Below are 20,975 nucleotides of genomic sequence, written 5' to 3'. Positions count from 1 at the left end.
AGAAGCATCACTTATTAGTAAGGAAATCACACATTTTTTAACCACTGGAGAAGCTTCTTCATCACTTTACTTGTCACAACTTCTCTGTAGGTAACACATAAATAACCAACATGCAAGCAAATAAACTGTAACAAACAAAATATATTTATTACTCTTGTGAATACCTTATTTCAGAGAGACTCTACTTCACATAACCTTTATTATGTGTGAATTATGACAATCTCAATTCACATGTATACTGTAAAAGCAAAATAACATTGCTTAGCCTAACACTCTCTGACATGTCTTATTAAGTCATAACTTGTATTACCCATAATGCAGCAATTCTGTAGTATCTTTTCTCGGGACTCAGTATCTTGTACCTTCCTCTGTTGTTTCTCATCACTTAGACCCCCTTACAGATCAGATCAGATCAGACCTGTGTATAGGGGATAACTTGTATAAGGCTGGAGAACCCCTTTGAGGGCGTGTCGTTTACATATGGACACTGCCTAATCCATGTGGACACTGCCAGACTATATAGAGACACGTTAAAAAAAGGATATGGCAACCACCAGGTGTGAATTCATTTTTTACATTTCTAGAAGGAATAAGTCCTGGGAATCACTGCACGGCTCTCTGCAGCAAGTGTCCCCAACCAAACAAAGAAATCTTATAACACAAAGCAAAAAAGATGCTCCAGTATTGTTATTTCATGTGGAATACAAGTATTCACTAAACCCCTCGTGTCAGAAGGATCGATGGGTAATAACAATATATTGTCAGACATGTCTACATCTCATTTGGTGTCTTCTAGGCTTGTCACACACATCTCCAACTCTTTGTTAGCGGTGATGATATACTCCATAAAGGTCTGTTGCTCTGCCACTGATGCCGGTCTTACAGAAACACATTTAAACGTGTTTCTTTTTTGGTCGAAATTCCCCATTACTCTATGAATTCGCCCTCTGATTAGTCTTGGCAAGTCCCGGTCCTAAGTAGAAACATAGTAATACAATAAACCCCAAAAAGAAACAGGTGACCACTGCTTGTAAAGCCTATATGTCAGCACACACATTTGACAATATACAAGGAGAGATCTGTGGGTCTCAATTCCAAAAGAAAAACAAAATATTCTCAATTCACTCAATATCACAAGATCAAAATGGCCCTCACTAAATGATTGCGTCTTCTTAATTCATCTTTATTTCATCCTGTACATGCTAAACAGGGAAAGGAGGAATGAAAAGAATAGAAGTGTAAAAGCCGGATGAAGCGCTGATCCCGCACATGATGACATTCCTGCCATTCCATGTTTAGCATGCAAAGGATAAAACAAATATTATATTGTTATATATTATGGAATCGTGATACAATATAATGCATGTACATTGACTGCTAAAAATATGTATCCAATGATCTCAGGATTGGTTTAGGAATAGCAATTTTTCAATAAATTAACTCCACGCAATATCATAGCAAGCTATCAAAAGCTTTGGCGAACTGTAATTCACATCACCACCACCGCATCCGTATTGTGTGGCCACATTTTCACATTCTCTGCATTTGATCAACATTTGGTATCTAGATTGGAGTCTAAAGAGAAAATGTATAGTGATAACATCTGCACATTTTTTGTGTTAAGGATCCTTTTTTGATTTTGCCTTGCAATTACTGAAATTTTTTTTTTTTTATAAAATACTGGCTTGAAATTTTGTATACACATAGAAACATATTAAGGGCTCATGTATTCATATCATCAAGTAACGATCCTGTGGCTGTAGCCCAGGTGAGCACACATCAGTGCGCTGGAGAGGAGGAGAAATGAGCGCTGCTCACCCCTCCACTCTCCATAGCAATGCACTATGCATGGCCACATGTACAGGGAAAGATAGGGCATGCTTTATCCTTTCCTTGTGCACGGTACAGTGCCACACATGTGTGGTCACGTACCGCAACTGGGCAGATGTATCTCCAGCCGCAAATTTGCAGTTGGATATACGTCCCCACAACGGCAATGAGTGTCTTAAAAGAAATCTACCATCAGCATAACGAATTGTAAACCAAGCACATTTACATGCTAGAGTGTGCTCACTCTGGCAGAATCTGCTCTTCTTTTAGCTTCTTATTTCCTTGTACAGGCGGTCCCCTACTTAAGAACACTCGACTTACATACGACCCCTAGTTACAAACGGACCACTGGATATTGGTAATTTATTGTACTTTAGTCCTAGGCTACAATAAACAGCTATAACAGTTATCACAGGTGTCTGTAATGAAGCTTTATTGTTAATCCTGGTTCTTATGACAACCCAACATTTTTAAAATCCAATTGTCACAGAAACGAAAAAAGTTCTGGCTGGGATTACAATGATAAAATATACAGTTCCGACTTACATACAAATTCAACTTAAGAACAAACCTACAGACCCTATCTTCTATGTAACCCAGGGACTGCCTGTATTTACAAAAAAAGGTTTAAAAAATTATGCTATGGCTCTGAGCTCCGTAACTTTCATTTGATACCAGAGCCCCGCAGGCTCATTTGCATAATTTTAAAACCTTTTTTTGTAAAAAAAAATAAAAAGGGGGCATACAAAGCTAAAAGAAAGCAGATCTTGTCAGAAGGGGGGGGGGGCACACACCAGTATATTAATGTGCTTGGTTTTTAATCCTTGATCCTGTTGTACTTTAACTTGGTTTGTGTCCAGCCAAGAGAACAGGTTAGGAAGGTATAAATTTGTTAGACAAATCATGCAATAGGACAAATGAAAGTACTGAAATAACTTACAGTTTCATAAAATATGCATTGTACATGGTTTTTGACGTCCCTTAGAAGGAATATTTTTGATCCATGGTCACCAGATGTGACGGCCGAGTCAAGAGTCGCTAAAGAGAAGAGAAACAAAATGTCAAGGATTTACCTTACATTGTTGCATTAGTTCAAGTGAACATAATGCACAAGGTTTTTACAGCACAATTCTCCACAAAGCCATCCAATAGCGGTCCTCAAGAGCAAGAGAAATGTTTATAGGGCTAGTTTTTAAGAAAACAAATATTTTATGTTCTTATGGTTTGAAAAAACATTCGTTTATTTTACATCTGAGCAGTTTTCCTTCCAAACTTGATAGTTGAAATCAATGGTGAACAAATCAAAATGGAAAAATAAAATATTTCAGCAAATCACTTCTAGCATCTCCTATAAAAAATATCCATAATGTGTGCATCAGGACCTAACCTAGATATTATTTAATCAATGACAGAAAAAGCAGATAATGTGGCATGGCAGGAAAGAAACATGACATGGAATGTTGCAAAATTTGGAGTAAAATTATTGCACAAAAACACAAATGGAGATCACGACTATGAATATGCTTCCAATTTAGGATTTGGTTGGTGTAAAATCTGCAGTTTCGCTCCACATTTCTTTCTCTGATTAGGATCTGGTTTTCTTTATTATTATAAAAATAATTTATATGTGTACTGACTATGCAAAGGTGGAATGAAAAAAAATAATTTTCAAATATTGCATTCTATTTAGTTCCTTCCCTGACATTACCAGATGACACATACCTAGTACTTCAAACAGAAGTGGGATCCTGTCACTGTACTGACTCCAATATTTCATGGTCTCTATGGAGGCGGATATGATTCTTAGTGAATTACTCTTTTCTTTAAAAGTCATCTGGTATAGAGGTATGGCCTAAAAGGAAATGAGGAATAATTTCATTAAACGTACCAGGAAAATAGTGTTAAATATTTATAGGTTTAAATCTACCATTAAAGTCAAGCATGATAAACCAGCGACACACTCATGGATCAAAGCGCTGTAACTGTGGTAATCTTCCCATATATGTTATCCATGGCCTTATTCCTTTTATGATCAACTGTTAAAATTATGCTAATGAGTCCAAAGGGCTGCCCTAGCCCCTCTGTGATCTGGCTTTAAAGGCTGTTACACTGCCTCATCCTTCCCTTGCTCCCTCAGGACTTGTTAAGTGAGCACTTTCTGCTATAATCTCAGTGCTGAAGGAAAAGGGGGGAATAGCGTCTCATTAGCCTCATTCTAAAAGTTGATTATAGAAGGAAAGAAATAAGATTACCACAGTCACTGTGTCTGGCTCTATTAGAAAGTGTCCCTGGTTTATTGTGATGGATTTTGATGTTAGATTTCCTTTAAGTTATAATTTATACCCATTTTGGCAAACAGGCAATCCAAGATAATTCCAGGATAAATCTTTCAGGTTATACAACAATGTGTTATAATTTCCTATCTTTCAGAGGCCCTATTATTTAGAACCGGTCCTGTAACTCACACCTACATGCATTAGTCCAGCCAGTGGATTATTAAATGGACATCCCATTAACCCCTTCACAACATTTAACATACTAGAATGGAGAGGGCTCGAGGGCAGCGCCATCTTGGTTCAGATTGTTGCTCCCTGTGACGTCATCGGAGAGTAACACTACATTCCTATGACAGCAGGTAGTCTGTATGAGACTTCAGGCTGTGTCATTCAGCATGATCTATAATCGTGCGCCAGAGGCATCATTTTATTGATCCAAAAGCAAAATTCACATACACAGTACAGTACCCTAGGGGGCCTAAAAAAATTTAAAAAAGAAATAAAAGTTCAAATCACCCAAATGACCATTTTTTGCCATTTCACAACTCATATTTTTTTTTTTCAAAAGGTGATAAAAAGGTGGTTCAGTCCCCCAAATAGTAGCAATGAAAACATCTGCTCGTCCCGCAAAAATTTACACCTTACACAGCTCTGAACACCATAGTAAAAAAAAAATTAATTGGTGTAAAAACTAAGACTTTTTTGTACAAAAGATTTTCATTTTTTAAAATCTATTAACTATATAAATTGGATATCACAGTGATTGTACTGACCATAAGAATAAAAGACTGGTGTCATTTGGTGTGCAGAGTGAAAACTGCAAAAACAGATCCCACAAGAAAATGGCAATTTTTTTCCCGCCTTCCAGTATACGACATGAAATATTAAATACAGGCAGTTCCCTACTTAAGTAGACCACGACTTACAGATTACCCCTAGTTGCAAACTTTAGTCCTAGGGTACAATGATCAGAACAATTATCAAAGTAGCGCTATTAAGCTTTATTGTTAATCCTGGTTCTTATGACAACCCAACATTTTAAAAATCCAATTGTCACAGAGACCAAAAAATATTTCTCTGGGGTTACAATAATAAAATATACAGTTCCCGACTTACATACAAATTCAACATAAGAACAAACCTACAGAACATATCTTGTACGTAACCCGAGGACTGCCTGTACTGCCACTAGGAAGTACAGTTTGTTGTAACACAGAAAACAAGCACCCATACAAATATTCATTAAAAAGAAAAAAGTTATGAATTTTTGGACAGTAGGGAGTAAAAAAATGAAAAAAACCAAAAGGACCATGCCGTTAAGGGGTTATTATATCTGTGGGGGGAAGGCCTTTATTGGTGACTTAGGGTTATTTTTTTGTGTTATAGAAGATGCTCTTCTGTGCTATATGGTGTAATTTATAGTAAATGATATGTTTTTACCTGTATCATTTCTTCTTCTGGCATATCAGCAAATGCATTGTCTTTGCTCCATTTAGTATTACTCTTAAAGAAATACGAGGGCTGCTGAGATTTTGTTCCTGACAAAGTATCAGAAGAATAATGTGACTTCTTGTAAGATGACACCGATGTCTGCGTGGAGAGCTGTGCTGGAAAATGAGCTTGTGGAGTGAACTTTTCATTTACAATTTGTCCTTGTAAACTCTCCATTTGTCCATAAGGCCTTTTAGGACAAGAAGGTAAATCTTTACTGAAGTTGCTGAACATATTTTCATCTCCAGGACAGATATTTGGTCTTTTATCTGTTGATCTGTAACATGAAAGTAGATTGAATTGTTGCACAAGGTGCATAACCATTTATCTTATCTTACACAAAGGCAACCTTGTCTGCTATGTGTTTACAAAGTCATGTTTACTTCTTCACTGCTTTCATTTTCGTGCACAAAAAACTTCTTTCCACAGTGAACATGTATTTTGATCTTATGACATCTTATGGCACTAGTACACAATGCAGTGACATTCAGCCAAAACAAAGTCTAAAGGGTGCACACTGGGGGCACAGTCTAGGCCAGTGGTGGCGAACCTATGGCACAGGTGCCAGGTGCAACTTTCAGTGATAGTTACTTGGCTACTTGGGACTGTAGGAAGAGGGAGAATTTGTAGACGGGGCCAAATTATCTTTGGAGGAACTGTTGCTGGCCCCATGATTCTCTGTGTACAGAATGACACAATTATGCAAATTTTTCCTCCTTCTTTCTACGGTGTTGGTGTCCTCAGGAGGCCAGTATAATTGAACGTTGTTGAAGAACAGGGATCAATAAGTTACTACTTTAATTTTTGGTTGGCACCTCGCTATAAATGAGGGGTGTTTGGGGTTGCAGTTTGGACACTCCGTCGCTAAAAGGTTTGCCATCACTGGTCTAGGCCAAGACCTACTGAAGACTTACTACTTCTTCTGGAGGATATGGCCAGCAATCAGACTGCTAAGTGCAACAGTCTGGCAGAGCCTATGGTTATGCTGCGCTGCAGCTATGATATTAACTGTGCAAAAAATTTGCATGTGCAGCTACTCCTTTTTTTTGAGCCAACAAGTGTCTTTTAAGTACAAACCTAAAGAACCTACCCTGTTCGTAACCGGGGGAATGCCTGCATTACAGAAATGATGCATTACAGTGCAAGGAAGTTGGATGAGATTTTATAGTTTTTCACAAACAACATGCTATGAGGTGAATCCACAATTTGTATGTGCCATGATTCAGGGTGGATATATCCCCCTTAGGCCTTGTGCACATGAATTTATATTTTGGTCTCATGAATTTCTATTTACATGTGGGGGAATTAATCATCAGATGATCTATGGCAGTTTTGGCGAACCTTTTAGAGGCCGAGTGCCCAAACTGCAATCCAAAACCCCCCTTACTTATCGTGAGGTGCCAACCAAAAATTAAAGTGGTAACTTATTGCTACCTGTTCTTCAACAACTTTCAATCATATTGGCCTCCAGAGGACAGCAACACAGAAAAAAGATGGAAAATGTCCAATGTCCCTCTGTACAGAGATTTGTGGGGCCAGCAGGAGGTCCTCTAAAGATTATTCGGCCCTGTCTACTCATTCTCCCTCCCTACAGTCCCAAGTAGCTAAGTCAGTATCTCTTTAATATATGACTGAAAGCAGCATCTTTTAAGTTGCTTGGAACTGCAGACAGATTCTTTGAGTCATGTCGGGTGCACTGGGGCGATGGCCCAGGTGCCAACAGAAAGGGCTTGGAGTACAGCTGGTCTATGGTTTCCATGGCCACATGCATGAGCAGGCTGCCTGAGCAGCATATTATAGAGCAGGTCCAGTTTGTGGCTGGGGCCGTCTTTTTTTCTACAATGAATGAACCTCACACACGATGACCCATAGAGGGAAATTTATCAAAGTGTTGAGGAAGAGACCAGTAAAAAGTTAGACTATACAGTCTAAGGACTCTTTCACATTGTCGTTGGTTCTCAGCTTCAGTTGTGCGTCCCCTGCGTTTTGTCTGCAGGTTTAACATTACTATAAAAACATCACACCTGGTTTTTCCATGAACAAAGGATCAGTGAAAATACAAGCCTAAGTGAAAACTATGCCTTTGATCTGTGGAAATCACTGATCCATGGATGTGAAAAACAAAGCCAATGTGAAAGAGCCCTCATTTAGCACCAGATTTATATTGCTGGATGATAAATGTAGAGTCCACCTTAGACTATTAATTGGTCTAGTTTACGAGGTTTTTTTGACACACGCCATGCTCCTTCTCCTGAGGCAACGCCACTTTTCAGACAAGTTGGAAAATTGCCTAAAAATGTCTAAATCTAAATAAATGTGGCACAAGACATTTCATGTGCAAAGTACACCAGAGTTCTGGCGCAGACAGATAAAAGGGGTTGCCCGAGACACATATTTAGTGGTGGCTGGCCAAAAAATTTTTTCTTTACTTATCTTTTCTGGCCCTCCCAGTGTCCTGCTGCGCTGTCCCATGGTGCAGTGCTCCTGTGTGTTTACAGGGGCACGGCCGGCTGCCTAACACGCCCACCCGTCTACAGCGTTGGTATAGGGGAAGGGTGTGCTTCCCAGGCAGCCGAAAGATGTCGGTGCTGAGCCCATGTAAACAAACAGGCGCACGGCAGAGAGACGCGGGAAACTGGAAGTGCTGTAGAAGGTTAGTAAAGGTGTATTTTTTTCCCAGCCACCACTAAATATTTGTCTAATCTTGGACAACCCCTTTAAGAAATCTCCACTATAGGCTACAAACAATGGACCACACTAAAGTAAAAAGTAGTGTGCAGGTAAGGTTATACTTTGGTAAAATATCCCTATAATATGTTATCACACCGACTACCCTGTTTAGTCACTTTCTTTAAACAGAACCTGTCATCAGAAAGTAGCCTAATAAATCACTACCAGCATGATGTCTAGCAGTTGAACAGCTTCTACATCATGTTTCTTTCATGACCCAGCTTGCTGGCATCACCCAGAAAACCAAATTTAAAGCAAGATGTATAAAGTCAGGGAGGTGGAGAGTTTAACATTGAAGTCATGCTCTCCCTGTCTCTGAACATGTCCTCCCATGTGATTGACAACATCGACCAGACTTCAGGAGATCTGATCAGTGATGTCCCTGGACGCAGTACCATCGATTACAGTCAAGGGCGATTTTAAGGCAGGGAAATTTCTGATGACAGGTTCCCCTAAATGTTGTTGGCCTAGATAAAAATATCAAATTTTTTACTTTTCTTACCTAAACTCAAATTTTTTGCCGGCAATTTGAAGCTGAGAAATCCGGTTTTCCCAAAAGGAGTCTGAATAAGGATAAAATCCAAAAAGTTATGTAATCAACAGTTGCAGTGTATCATTCATTTCATTATGGTGACAACACATCTAAGATATGTCGGAAAATATGCATTGGACTTTTGAGTGTGATCCTTCAGCCTCATCTAAATAATTTAGCATAAACATAAAAGTTGATTTTAGAGGGAAGGAGGCCATGAATAACAAATAAAAGAAGTCACAGCCACGGTGCTCAGATCTATGATTAAGTCTCCCAGATTTACCATGCTTCATTTTGATGCTGGATTTACTTTAATAGGGCACTGTAGTTTAAAAGCAAATGCATAATAATTTCCAGGTAGTTGGCTAGAAGGAACATTGCCATTTGACCAATGAGTAATACCTCTAACATTCAGTTCAGTGAGGTACTACGTCCTTTCACCAGGTAATGGTTACTGTATTATATTGTATGAGACTCATTGATAACCAGAAACAACACCACCCTTGCCCATGGGCTCAGTCTATAACTGCAATTTAAAGGGCATCTACCATTAGCTTACTGATGGTAGATGTGTCCTAGTAAGGAGTTCCTCAGGACTTCTTTAATTATAACTCTATATCTCGCAAACGTGGAAATATATAATAAAATGTATGCAAAGTTATGCAAATTAGCCTAGTAGATGTTCTTTAACATTATTTAATGATGAATATGGCTCCAACATAATACTAGTCATAGCAAAATGGGGTGACATTAATCATAGTTTTTTAGACTGTTTCTAGCATTTTTTGGCGCAATAATCTGGCGCAGTTTGTTACTTTGATGAATTTTTGCAACATTTTCCAGCAGACGACAAAGTCCGACAGTTAGAGGTTTTGAGTCCCTGTGCTTTCTCTGACATAGTGAGAGGCTGTTATACAGATGTTTGCATGGGATCTATTACAAATTTGTGCCTAAAAAGACACAAAAAAGGCACAAAAATGCACCTACTCTGAGCAGGTGGACTTCAAAAGAACTTCACTTTTCACTGCTAAAAACATAGGTTTTCGCTTCCCAAATGAAAAATTACCTCTATGCAACATAAAAAATCCTTCAGCTCAGTTTTAAAATGAAAATTTCTCAAGTAACGATTTCATCATTTTCTATAGGATCATCTCTGTGAGTGATTATTGTCTTATTGTACAGATCTGAAAATATTATCTGACTCCATTTCCTGTACATTATAATAAGCTCAAAACTCATTTGAGCAAGAATTTTTTTTTTTTTGTAACTTTTAGTCCCTGCATTTGCATCATGATACTTTTTTGTGCAAAAATGAAGCCCTGAACCTTGTGTCACCTTTTCTCAGTCTCCTTTCGTTATTGGTCACAAATGAGATCTAATAATTTGAGACAAATTTGGCGCAAATTTAGGCACAAGTGAATCGGACATGCGACAATTCCAAAACGCATTTACTAAGGCAAAACTAGATCGATCATAGATCACAAGCCAAAAAAAAAGAACAAACCAGGCGCAAAAATAGGCGAACCTGAGACCCACTATGATTAATGTCCCCCATGGTGTGATGAAATGGGTTCTATTTGCCACTTAATACAGCCCTAGATCATGGATCCAGTGTCTGCAGCAGGTTTACAACAATTTGCAGTAAAGTACATTGAAGTGTTATTCACCTGTAGACAGGGAAGGTAAGTGGAAACTTTCCTGGACATGAGGCGTCCCATCAGTAGGCAGTTCTTTTATCTGAGGCACTGAGGTGAGCGGCTGTCTGTTCCTTTTCTTCTGGCTGAAGAGGGGGACCGGGAGACAGGCTGCAGAAGACAGAAACTATTTCAATTAGGTAGAAACAAAACATTCAAAAGATTCCGTGAAACTGCATTTCAGCGCTATAAAAATGTGCCAAATAACACTGAATATTACAGTAATTCTGCTGTCACTATGAAAAACAAAATCACTATTTGAATGCATTGTGTAGCTATTAGCTGTTACAGGGTGTACAAGTCTGTTCTGTTCCTTATGTAAGGATTTAGGCCAGGGGTGAACAACAGAGCAAAGAAGGACTAGTACTGGAGACCCCCAGAGCAGACAAAAAAAATCAATTTCTGGCTCCTCTGCAGCTTCCTGCACCACACTGCAGCTTCTTCTACCCTGTTGCTCTACCGTGTCCCAAGCTGGTTGTACACGCTGCCATCAGGACCCTTAGCAGTACAGTACAGCTCCTGCACCAATAGACACCGCTATCAGTTATGGAGGTGCTCATTGGACGCATTAGATTTTTAGGAACACAACTCAAGGCTTGACAGGTGACTTGTCGGTGTGGGTTGTACACCCTCTCTAGGCTTTTAGATGAGATGAATGTGGCTGCACATTATGTACATGCCGAGTAGTGAAGCTTCTCTACTACAGATGAGTGGAATAAGGCAGGAAAGGAATCCGTGCATTGTATCTCAGCACTGATAGAGGGAAAACAGGACTGTGGTGTCAAAGAACATTTTGGTGGTGATGGAGTGGTTGGAATTGAGAAGTATGAGTCAGAACTTTGACTTACCGACTCCACAGCCCTGCTGGTGGTTGGAGGAGGCCATGGAGTGGCCAAAGCAGGTCCTGTAACGCCCCAGCACTTACTGGTGTCAAAGTATGGAAATACCAGGATTGGAGCCTCGTCAGGGTAAGGTGGTCACACGTTCTGCTAGGTGTCCGTTCATAACGCGACGCTAGCACACAGGGGGCGGTCCTCGGGCCGAACGCACATGCGTTTCCAGGGAAACGCATGCGATTGATAAGCCAATCGCATGGCTTCCAGGGAAACGCATGTGTGTTCGCGGCCTAAGAGAGGATTCATACGAATGTGTGAAAACTGCCGTATGCAACCCGTACCGTAGTGTTGCGTTACAGGCTGTATACGTTCCCATGCCTTCCAATGGGCACACGTCCATCTGTTTTGAGGTACGTACTGCCCACCGTTCCGTAACGTACCAAGCGGGACAGAGAGCAGCCTCTATCTACCTTGTTTTCCCTTGAAATTGGAGAACGTGTTCTGCATGTAAACAATTCACAATGTGTGATGCTTATTCCTCGTTGCACCAGTTAAATTGTTAACGCATCTATGATCGGGCCAAGTTCCTCCCAGCAGCCTTCGAATTGTGCTTCTAAACGTAATTGAAGCGCTAAGGCCGGTGGCGCGTGTTTTGAACCCATTTTTTGAAAACGCAGCTGTTTTTGACCAGTTTTACCAATTATCTTAATTAAAACGGGTTAAAAACGCATGCATTTTTTAAGGGACTGCTCAAAAACCGCCCAAAAACGGGTTTTAAAACGCCACGTGTGTCACCAGCCTAAAGGTGAAGACACACGTGGCATTTTTAGGCCGTTTTTAGTTAGTGCGTTTTCAGATTGTTAAAAACGCATCCGTTTTTTTAAAAGCATGTGTTTTTGTCAGTTTTTAATTGCGCAAATACGAAAAACCAGACAAAAAAGCATGCGTTTTTAAAAACCGGATGCATTTTTTAACGCGTGCGTTTTTAACTATCTGAAAAACGGCCCAAAAACGCCACGTGTGTCTTCACCCTAAGTGTGAACCAGTGCATGAGGGTGCAGTCGTGTGTATCGCTGGCAATGTATTTTGAAACACAAAAGGAAACGGAATGGGGAGGGGCTTGTGCTGATTCCTCGGTGCGTTTCCTACTAAACGTAGGCGATCGATTAAAAGAACTTGTCACTGATCGCCTGTTTTACAGAAAAGTGGGACCACACCCTAAGGCTGCGCTCTCACGTTGCATTTTGTTTGCGATAACGCATGCATTTTGTAAACGCCATGTTGACAGCAATGCGTTTGAACACGCACGTGTTACTGCCATGTGTGAATGCAGCCTGAGCAGAATATTTTGGGTTTTCTTTTTTGAGGTTTTTATTTTACACAAACCCTCCCGGCTACTGATATTTTATAATTACTGTGATAAATAAATGTAAATAGTAATGTGTGCAGGATACAGGACATGGCAGTGTTACTAAATATCTGGTGATGTCATTACACAGTCCTAATTCACACCATATATATATGTATACACGTCATGTCTATGCATGTATATGACGTGTATACACAGATACATGACACATATGCCCGCGCCTCTTCCTGTGCTTCAGTCACACCCCGGAGGAGGACGCAGTCGCCGCCTCGGCCCGCGCGCACACACACACAGTGCGGTACCGCAGCCTCCTCTCCCTGCGGTCAGTGTGCGGCACCTGGGAGACTTCTCTTCATCTTCTCCTCGCGGCGCCGCTTTCTTTCTTCCCGCCCGGGTCGCGCGCTCACGCCTGAGGTAAAGGGGGCGGGGCTTGTGTGAGGAGACTGCGCGCCGCGGTGTGACGTATCATCCCTCTGGTGTCATGGCTGGGGGGGCGGGACTGGCAATGTATAAGGGGGGGGGGCATCATTGCGCATGATGGCGCCTGTTTACATTCACTTAAATGGGTTATCCACCTCACTGTTTCCAGGGACCCATTCACTTCACCAGCAAAAATACAGCTATTAGCAATGTAATTGTATTACACAGTGATATGTGTCTCTCTGCTGCCCCCCAGTGGCTTAGGAGTGACCTGTAGCTTGCCAAGAGTTTGTTATTTTTGTAGCAAAATTGTATTGAACCTTTTTTTATAAAAAAAAAATTAAAGTCCTTAAGAAAAAACAAGAGAATGTGTAGAAGAGCTCCACCACCTGAGGATTAGTGGTAAAAAAAACTGCATCTGGTAACAAAAACTGCATCTGAGAAACTGAACGTGTGAACGCACCCCTAAAGGACCAGGCCATTTTCAGTTTTTGCTCTTCCTTTTTTCACCTCCCTCCTTTCACAACCCATAACTTTTTTCATTTTTCCATTAACAGATATGTGTGAGGGCTTGTTATCTGCAGGACAGAGTGTTCCTACTAATGGCAATATTCTGTGCAACCTACTGGGAAGCTGGAAAAAAAAATGTCAAAAGTAGGGGAATTGACCAAAAAAGCAGTTGTGTCATTTACTATGAAATTTTTCTTTCCAATACAGGGTTCATTGCATGGGATAGTTATGTAATATATTAAATATAATAGTTAATATTCTGATAGCTCGGGCATTTTGGGACATGTGGATACCCAACAAATTGTAATTGTTTATATGCATTTTAGGGGTAAAGGGTGATTTGAATTTTTACTTTTGACATTTTTTCAAATAATTTTTAAAAGTTATTTTCATTTTTTACTTACTACTTTTTTAGGTCCTCTAGGGAAGTGTTCCTCAACCACCGAACTGTGTAAAAAAAAAAAAACAATGGAAGCAGGGGAGGCATTGAACAGGAAAGGGTACGATATAAGTGTGGCGAAGGGGGGGCTTCTTCAGACATTATAAGCCATACATTTTTGACTAGACACCAGACAACCATGCCCACTGATCCCTGGAAAAAATGTATACTCACTGCCGGTCCCTGGGCAAAAAAAGGTTGGGGACCACTGCCGGGGGTCTGATCACTCATGCAATATGCTGTAATGCTACTGTATTGCAGAATATGGTAAATATGCACCCAGGGCCGCATCTGCCATGAGGCAAGATGAAAAATCCGCCTCAGGCGGCAGAATGGGGATCCCTTGAAATTCGCCGCTCTAAAGTGGGCGATTCGGGCGCCCGTTAATGCCCGAATCGCCCACCAGCTATATGCGGAGCGACGCAGCGCCTTTCCGGCTGCTGCGTCTCTCCGTTCTAAGTAGTGACACAGGCGTCATGACGTCACGCCGTGAAAACCGGAGCCGTGCGCCGAGGGAGTATGATTTTATTATTTTTCATGTAATTTCATTAATTATATGAGGCTAAAAAGGGGGAGTAAGGAGGCGTTGTGTTATACTGGGGGGAGGGGAGGTACTGTATATACTATATGTGCCCATGATTGTGTTATACTGGGGGGGGTACCGTATATACTATATGTGGCCATGATTGTGTTATACTGGGGGGGTACTGTATATACTATATGTGGCCATGATTGTGTTATACTGGGGGGGGTACTGTATATACTATATGTGGCCATGATTGTGTTATACTGGGGGAAGGGGAGGTACTGTATATACTATATGCTATGATTGTGTTATACTGGGGAGGGTACTGTATATACTATATGTGGCCATAATTGTTTTATACTGGGGGGGGGGTGCTGTATATACTATATGTGGCCATGATTGTGTTATACTGGGGGGGGGGGTACTGTATATACTATATGTGGCCATAATTGTTGTATACTGGGGGGGTATGCTGTATATATTATATGGGGCTGTAATTGTTGTATACTGGGGGGGTGCTGTATATATTATATGGGGCTGTAATTGTTTTATACTGGGGGGGGTGTATATATCATGGGGCTATAATTGTTTTATACTGGGGGGGGGTGTATATATTATATGGGGCCAGATTTCAGCTGGGACTGTGTATGGGATACAGTATATGACTAAGCTGGGGGTGCTGTATATGTTGGGCAAGATTTTATTTAAGCTGTAGGGGATTTGTATATGGGAGCTGTATATAATTTAATTGGGGGGGGGCTGAATAAAGAGGCAGGGCTATATAAAAATAAATTATATATATACACTCACCGGCCACTTTATTAGGTACACCATGCTAGTGACGGGTTGGACCCCCTTTTGCCTTCTGAACTGCCTCAATTCTTTGTGGCATAGATTCAACAAGGTGCTGGAAGCTCCTCAGAGATGTTGCTCCATATTGACATGATGGCATTACACAGTTGCCGCAGATTTGTCGGCTGCACATCCATGATGCGAATCTCCCGTTCCACCACATCCCAAAGATGCTCTATTGGATTGAGATCTGGTGACTGTGGAGGCCATTTGAGTACAGTGACCTCATTGTCATGTTCAAGAAACCAGTCTGAGATGATTCCAGCTTTATGACATGGCGCATTATCCTGCTGAAAGTAGCCATCAGATGTTACAGGGTACATTGTGGTCATAAAGGGATGGACATGGTCAGCAACAATACTCAGGTAGGCTGTGGCGTTGCAACGATGCTCAATTGGTACCAAGGGGCCCAAAGAGTGCCAAGAAAATCTTCCCCACACCATGACACCACCACCACCAGCCTGAACCGTTGATACAAGGCAGGATGGATCCATGCTTTCATGTTGTTGACGCCAAATTCTGACCCTACCATCCGAATGTCGCAGCAGAAACTCATCAGACCAGGCAACGTTTTTCCAATCTTCTACTGTCCAATTTCGATGAGCTTGTGCAAATTGTAGCCTCAGTTTCCTGTTCTTAGCTGAAAGGAGTGGCACCCAGTGTGGTCTTCTGCTGCTGTAGCCCATCTGCCTCAAAGTTCGACGTACTGTGCGTTCAGAGATGCTCTTCTGCCTACCTTGGTTGTAACGGGTGGCGATTTGAGTCACTGTTGCCTTTCTATCAGCTCGAACCAGTCTGCTCATTCTCCTCTGACCTCTGGCATCAACAAGGCATTTCCGCCCACAGAACTGCCGCTCACTGGATGTTTTTTCTTTTTCGGACCATTCTCTGTAAACCCTAGAGATGGTTGTGCGTGAAAATCCCAGTAGATCAGCAGTTTCTGAAATACTCAGACCAGTCCTTCTGGCACCAACAACCATGCCACGTTCAAACGCACTCAAATCACCTTTCTTCCCCATACTGATGCTCGGTTTGAACGTCAGGAGATTGTCTTGACCATGTCTACATGCCTAAATGCACTGAGTTGCCGCCATGTGATTGGCTGATTAGAAATTAAGTGTTAACGAGCAGTTGGACAGGTGTACCTAATGAAGTGGCCGGTGAGTGTATATATATATGTATATAGTATATATTCATTTGGGGGCGCTATATATTCACATTGGTCAGGGGAGCACTCTATGTAAAATCATGTAACATAATAACAGGGTGGGATATATTAGTTATAGGATACCATAGATTACTTTGCATCATGTAAACCAAATGTTGGGGGGGTCTGTATTAATAAATTGGGGGTGTTGTATATTGATGTGCTGTACCTGCTATAATTCCAGTAGAATATATATATATATATATAATGAAGGGATGTTTTATATGTGGGGAGAGTGCGATCAGTTGTGCTGTGAGGGGTATATATTATTTAGGAGCACAGTGTTGTTATCCCGGAGACTCTATATTGTAAGTGACTGTGGTATTTTTAGGGACGCCGGGTGGAGATGCTGCACAGAGCTGAAGATTTCTGGCCATGAATTCAGCAGTGATACGTCATGGATTGGAGAACCCGGAATAAAGTCCTCCTGATGGAAGAGATTGTCATCCATAAGGTACTAGATGCCACCAATGACTCTCAGAACCTGTAGTCAGTCACACAGTGTCAGTGATCCTGTCTGTGGGGATGTTAATTGTTAGTAAAGTTTTCAGCATTTAATTAACGGGGGGGGGGGGGGCAGCATTTTAATATTCGGCTCAGGCAGCAAATATACTAGAATCGGCCCTGTATGCACACCTTGTATTACAGCTCACGTCCGACATGCTGTGATGGTGAGTGTTAAAGGAAACCTACCACTTGAAGTGGCAGGTTTCAGAAGAAAACACCGAGCACCAGCTCAGGCTGAGCTGGTGCCGGAGCTTATTTTTGTTAAACTGTATAGCCGGCGCAGGGAGGTACGCGCTCGGCGCTTACCATGCGCGCGGCTCTCCTTCACTTCCTATGTAGCCGCGCGCACGGTCGCGTGCATGGTAAGCGCCGAGCACGTACCTCCCTGCACCAGCTATAAAGTTTAAAAAGTGTTTTAAACCGCGATACCGCGGTTTAAAACACTAACAAAAATAAGCACCGGCACCAGCTCAGCCTGAGATGGTGCTCGGTGTTTTCTTCTAAAACTTGCCACTTCAAGTGGTAGGTTTCCTTTAAGTGGCAGCCTCCAAGAAGCTCCGAGCTGCAGGGCTACCAATCAATGACCCGTGAAAATGTCACAGGGGGTGACATTTGGCAGCATATGAAGATGCTGTTTCTTTGACCACAGTTATCTTTTGGCATTGTCACCAGCACCGATCGCTGCAGGTATATGCTGTATATTACAACAGATACCTGCCCTGTGTGGAGAGCCTTCTCCATACAATCATAAACTCTTGAGGACATGCATGTACTATGGGCAGTCATTAGGTTGAAATCTATAAAATTACATCTAATGTCTTTTTTTTTTCAAATGCACTTTGAGACCTTCAGAACGTAGGAATGTGGTTGAAACAATAATATGAATTATTATGGACTGAGACATAAAAGGATACAGATTTATATAATCATAAATGACATTTATTTGAATTTTCATCTGCACTTTCACAACTTTCCTCAAATACAAATGAATGTAACACTCCACTGACATCTAGTGGTCATAACGTGTAATATTTATTGGTCTGCAAGACAAGGAGCAGTGGAGCCCTCTAGTGGGGGAAGCATAGGATGTAGAAGTGCGTTTTTTTATATGATATAAGGATATGCCATAATAATAATTCCCTTATTTATGTAGCGCGCACAGATTACGCAGCGCTGTACAGAGTTTTGCCAAATCATTTCCCTTCCCCAATGGGGCTCACAATCTAATCAACCAACCAGTATGTTTTGGAGTGTGGAAAGAAACCAGAAGACCCAGAGGAAACCCACGCAAACACAGAGAGAACAGATGTTGACCTGGATGGGACATGAACCCAGGACCCCAGCACTGCAAGGCTGTAGTGCTAACCACTGAGCCACCGTACTGCTCAGGTTATGATATTTTTTTTAACATGGTTTTATGTAGCATGATTCTACTGTGATCAAGCATTAAGGATTTATTTATTACTCTTGTTTACATCCAGAGGCCGCCAACCTGAACACATCTCAGTCTCACAGCTCAAGGTTTGCTACAGTTGTATCAGGTGTAAACGTGGCCCTAAAACTCCTGACACACTGACACATAGTAGCGAAGGCTCAGCACAGTAGATACTTCTGTGCTGCTGATGTTTGGCTTACAGCAATCATCTAACCTGGTTGCAATTGTAGCAATTATGAGAAGCAGGAGGCTTTTGAGCAAAGATTTTCCAGTTTCTGAAAGCGAGCAGAGATCTAAAAACGGAAAGCTGCAAAACTTCTAGATCAAATGCAACTGTTTTAAATTTTGTATGGATTTTGTATCATGTATCGTCATGAAGCAAATCTAACACCCTTCTAAAATCTCAAAACCTGTTAAATACGCAGCATTGGATGAAATCTGTTCCAAATATTGCGCAAAACCAGCAATGTTGCAGAACCAGTATGCATCTGTATATTAATAGTAGCAACAGGATATTGAAAAATGAATTTATATTCCAGTATTGAAATTTCACTATTGTTATGTTATTGTTATGTTATAATATACTGCCATTTAGATTACTTATTGTAAAACCTGCATCATATCTATACAGACAATGGGGGGAGGGTGTATCATTGTAGTTGTATCAGTTTTGGGTCTTTAGAAGGTCTCAAATTGTCCAAATCTCCCAATTTGCACCAAATGTGGGGATTTTTTTTTTTGTTTTTGAGCCGACTTCACTTTACATATTAGACATCCTATTCAAGATTTATAATGTGACCAGAGATGAAGTAGACAGAAGCGTGAACTGCAACTCGATTTGCCACAATGAAACCAGAGTTATCAAGCAGACGCCAAAAGAACTTGAAAAACCTGGTCCATTGGGTTTAGTCACAGACTCCTGCTTTATGTACAGTGAATTATTCTTGCATTTTGCTAATTCTGATTGCAGATAAGTAACAATGAATATATCCTGGAAATAATTAACATTCTTATCTTTGTTTAGCCGACAGCTACAGGAGAACAAAAGACCAAACCAACGCAGAACAGCGTCCGAGCCCTCAGGGGTCTGGGCTTATCACCGGACTTGGTAAGTCCTGTAAATCCTTTATAGATGTCCAGTGACTAACTTGAAAGTTAGAAAAAATATTTTTAAAGGAAATCTACTATTTGCTTTTATGCATTGTGAACCAAAGATACCTTGAGAATGCATTAGCTACACTGATGCAGGCACATATCTTATTTAATCCCTGAACTGAGTGGTTTTGCTGAAAAAATAATGATAAAATTATAATAAATGCATTGCGAGCGTGTCCTCACACTGCTGTGCTCTCTACTCTCTCTACAGCCAGTGTTATGTATTGTACCTGGAGAGATGTGTAATCATACCTTTGTGTACAGTATGTTGTCAGTAGCAGCAGGACTGTGAAATATGGATTTATATTCCAGGAGTGTTGATAAATTAAGTGTGCTGGAAATGTGTCCTAACACTGCTGTGCTTGTGGTTCTGAGCATAGATTTAAAGGGAACCTGTCACCAAATTTTACTCCACTAAATTCCTAACCCTCTCAGGTAATGGATTAAATGTCCTTTCTAGAATTTCCTCTTTTATGTGAAGCCAAATGTAAATGTGACTCTTCTCTGCTCATTTTCATATGAGATGCTGTTGGGAGAGAGCCACCTTGGTTCCATAGCACCTAAAAGCATGCTTTTAGTGTCCTATTAAAGTTAAGGATTTTATCTTTCAGATTCCATACAGATTGTGGTTCTGTGATCTGAAAGATGAGATTATTGTCTTAAAAGGACGACTACCATCAGGTGTTTTCTTATTCTTCAGAAAGTTATTTTTCTGAGAAAATACCAAACCAGCCAAATCTGGAGAAAATCCAGGTCACAGACCCATGATAATGAACTACAACCTTCACAAATCCAGCTATAACATTACACTTGTCTATCACAGTGTTGGCATATATAGCTGCTGCCCCCAAGTGTACATTGGGTTTTTTGTAGTGCAAGCACAAGTAGGATCCATTCCTGCAAGAAACAGCAATGGACTAACACTGAGATGATGATAGAAGTGTCCATTTTCTTCTGTCTGCTCCTAAGAAGCCTACATGATACTCACTGAAGCTCTCCATGTAGTTCTTAGAGGGTACGGCAATAACACTGTCTCTATAAGACCCAATAATCTCTAGATCACTGAGTGCCCCTTTGCATTGCAGAGCTGCTGGGTCATAGAGCTACCAATGACTAAGGTGACATCAGAGACTTTTTTAAACTTTAAAACTGGAGTTCTTATGGAA

The 20,975-nt window shown here is 40.9% G+C and overlaps 1 protein-coding gene across 2 annotated transcripts; it reads right to left on the bottom strand.

Annotated features, from left to right (window-relative positions):
- Positions 1 to 121: 121 nt before the first annotated feature.
- Positions 122 to 13,221, bottom strand: SPATA22 (spermatogenesis associated 22). 2 transcript variants are annotated; one of them, XM_072138430.1, is made up of 7 exons: positions 13,096 to 13,221; positions 10,527 to 10,664; positions 8,830 to 8,890; positions 5,547 to 5,874; positions 3,553 to 3,682; positions 2,771 to 2,868; positions 122 to 973 (listed from the first exon to the last, which is right to left on the bottom strand). In XM_072138430.1, the coding sequence occupies exons 1-7, from the start codon at positions 13,112 to 13,114 to the stop codon at positions 779 to 781; spliced, it is 969 nt and encodes a 322-aa protein (XP_071994531.1). In that variant the 5' UTR covers positions 13,115 to 13,221; the 3' UTR covers positions 122 to 778. The 2 variants fall into 2 exon arrangements, with proteins under 2 accessions (XP_071994531.1, XP_071994530.1); XM_072138429.1 differs by lacking the exon at positions 13,096 to 13,221 and adding an exon at positions 11,402 to 11,453.
- Positions 13,222 to 20,975: the final 7,754 nt, after the last annotated feature.

The sequence above is a fragment of the Engystomops pustulosus genome, chromosome 2 (genome assembly GCF_040894005.1).
Source record: "Engystomops pustulosus chromosome 2, aEngPut4.maternal, whole genome shotgun sequence".
NCBI classification, from domain to species: domain Eukaryota; kingdom Metazoa; phylum Chordata; class Amphibia; order Anura; family Leptodactylidae; genus Engystomops; species Engystomops pustulosus.
The sequence above is the reverse complement of the archived record's forward strand: the minus strand, read 5'-3'. Positions and strand labels throughout refer to the sequence as shown.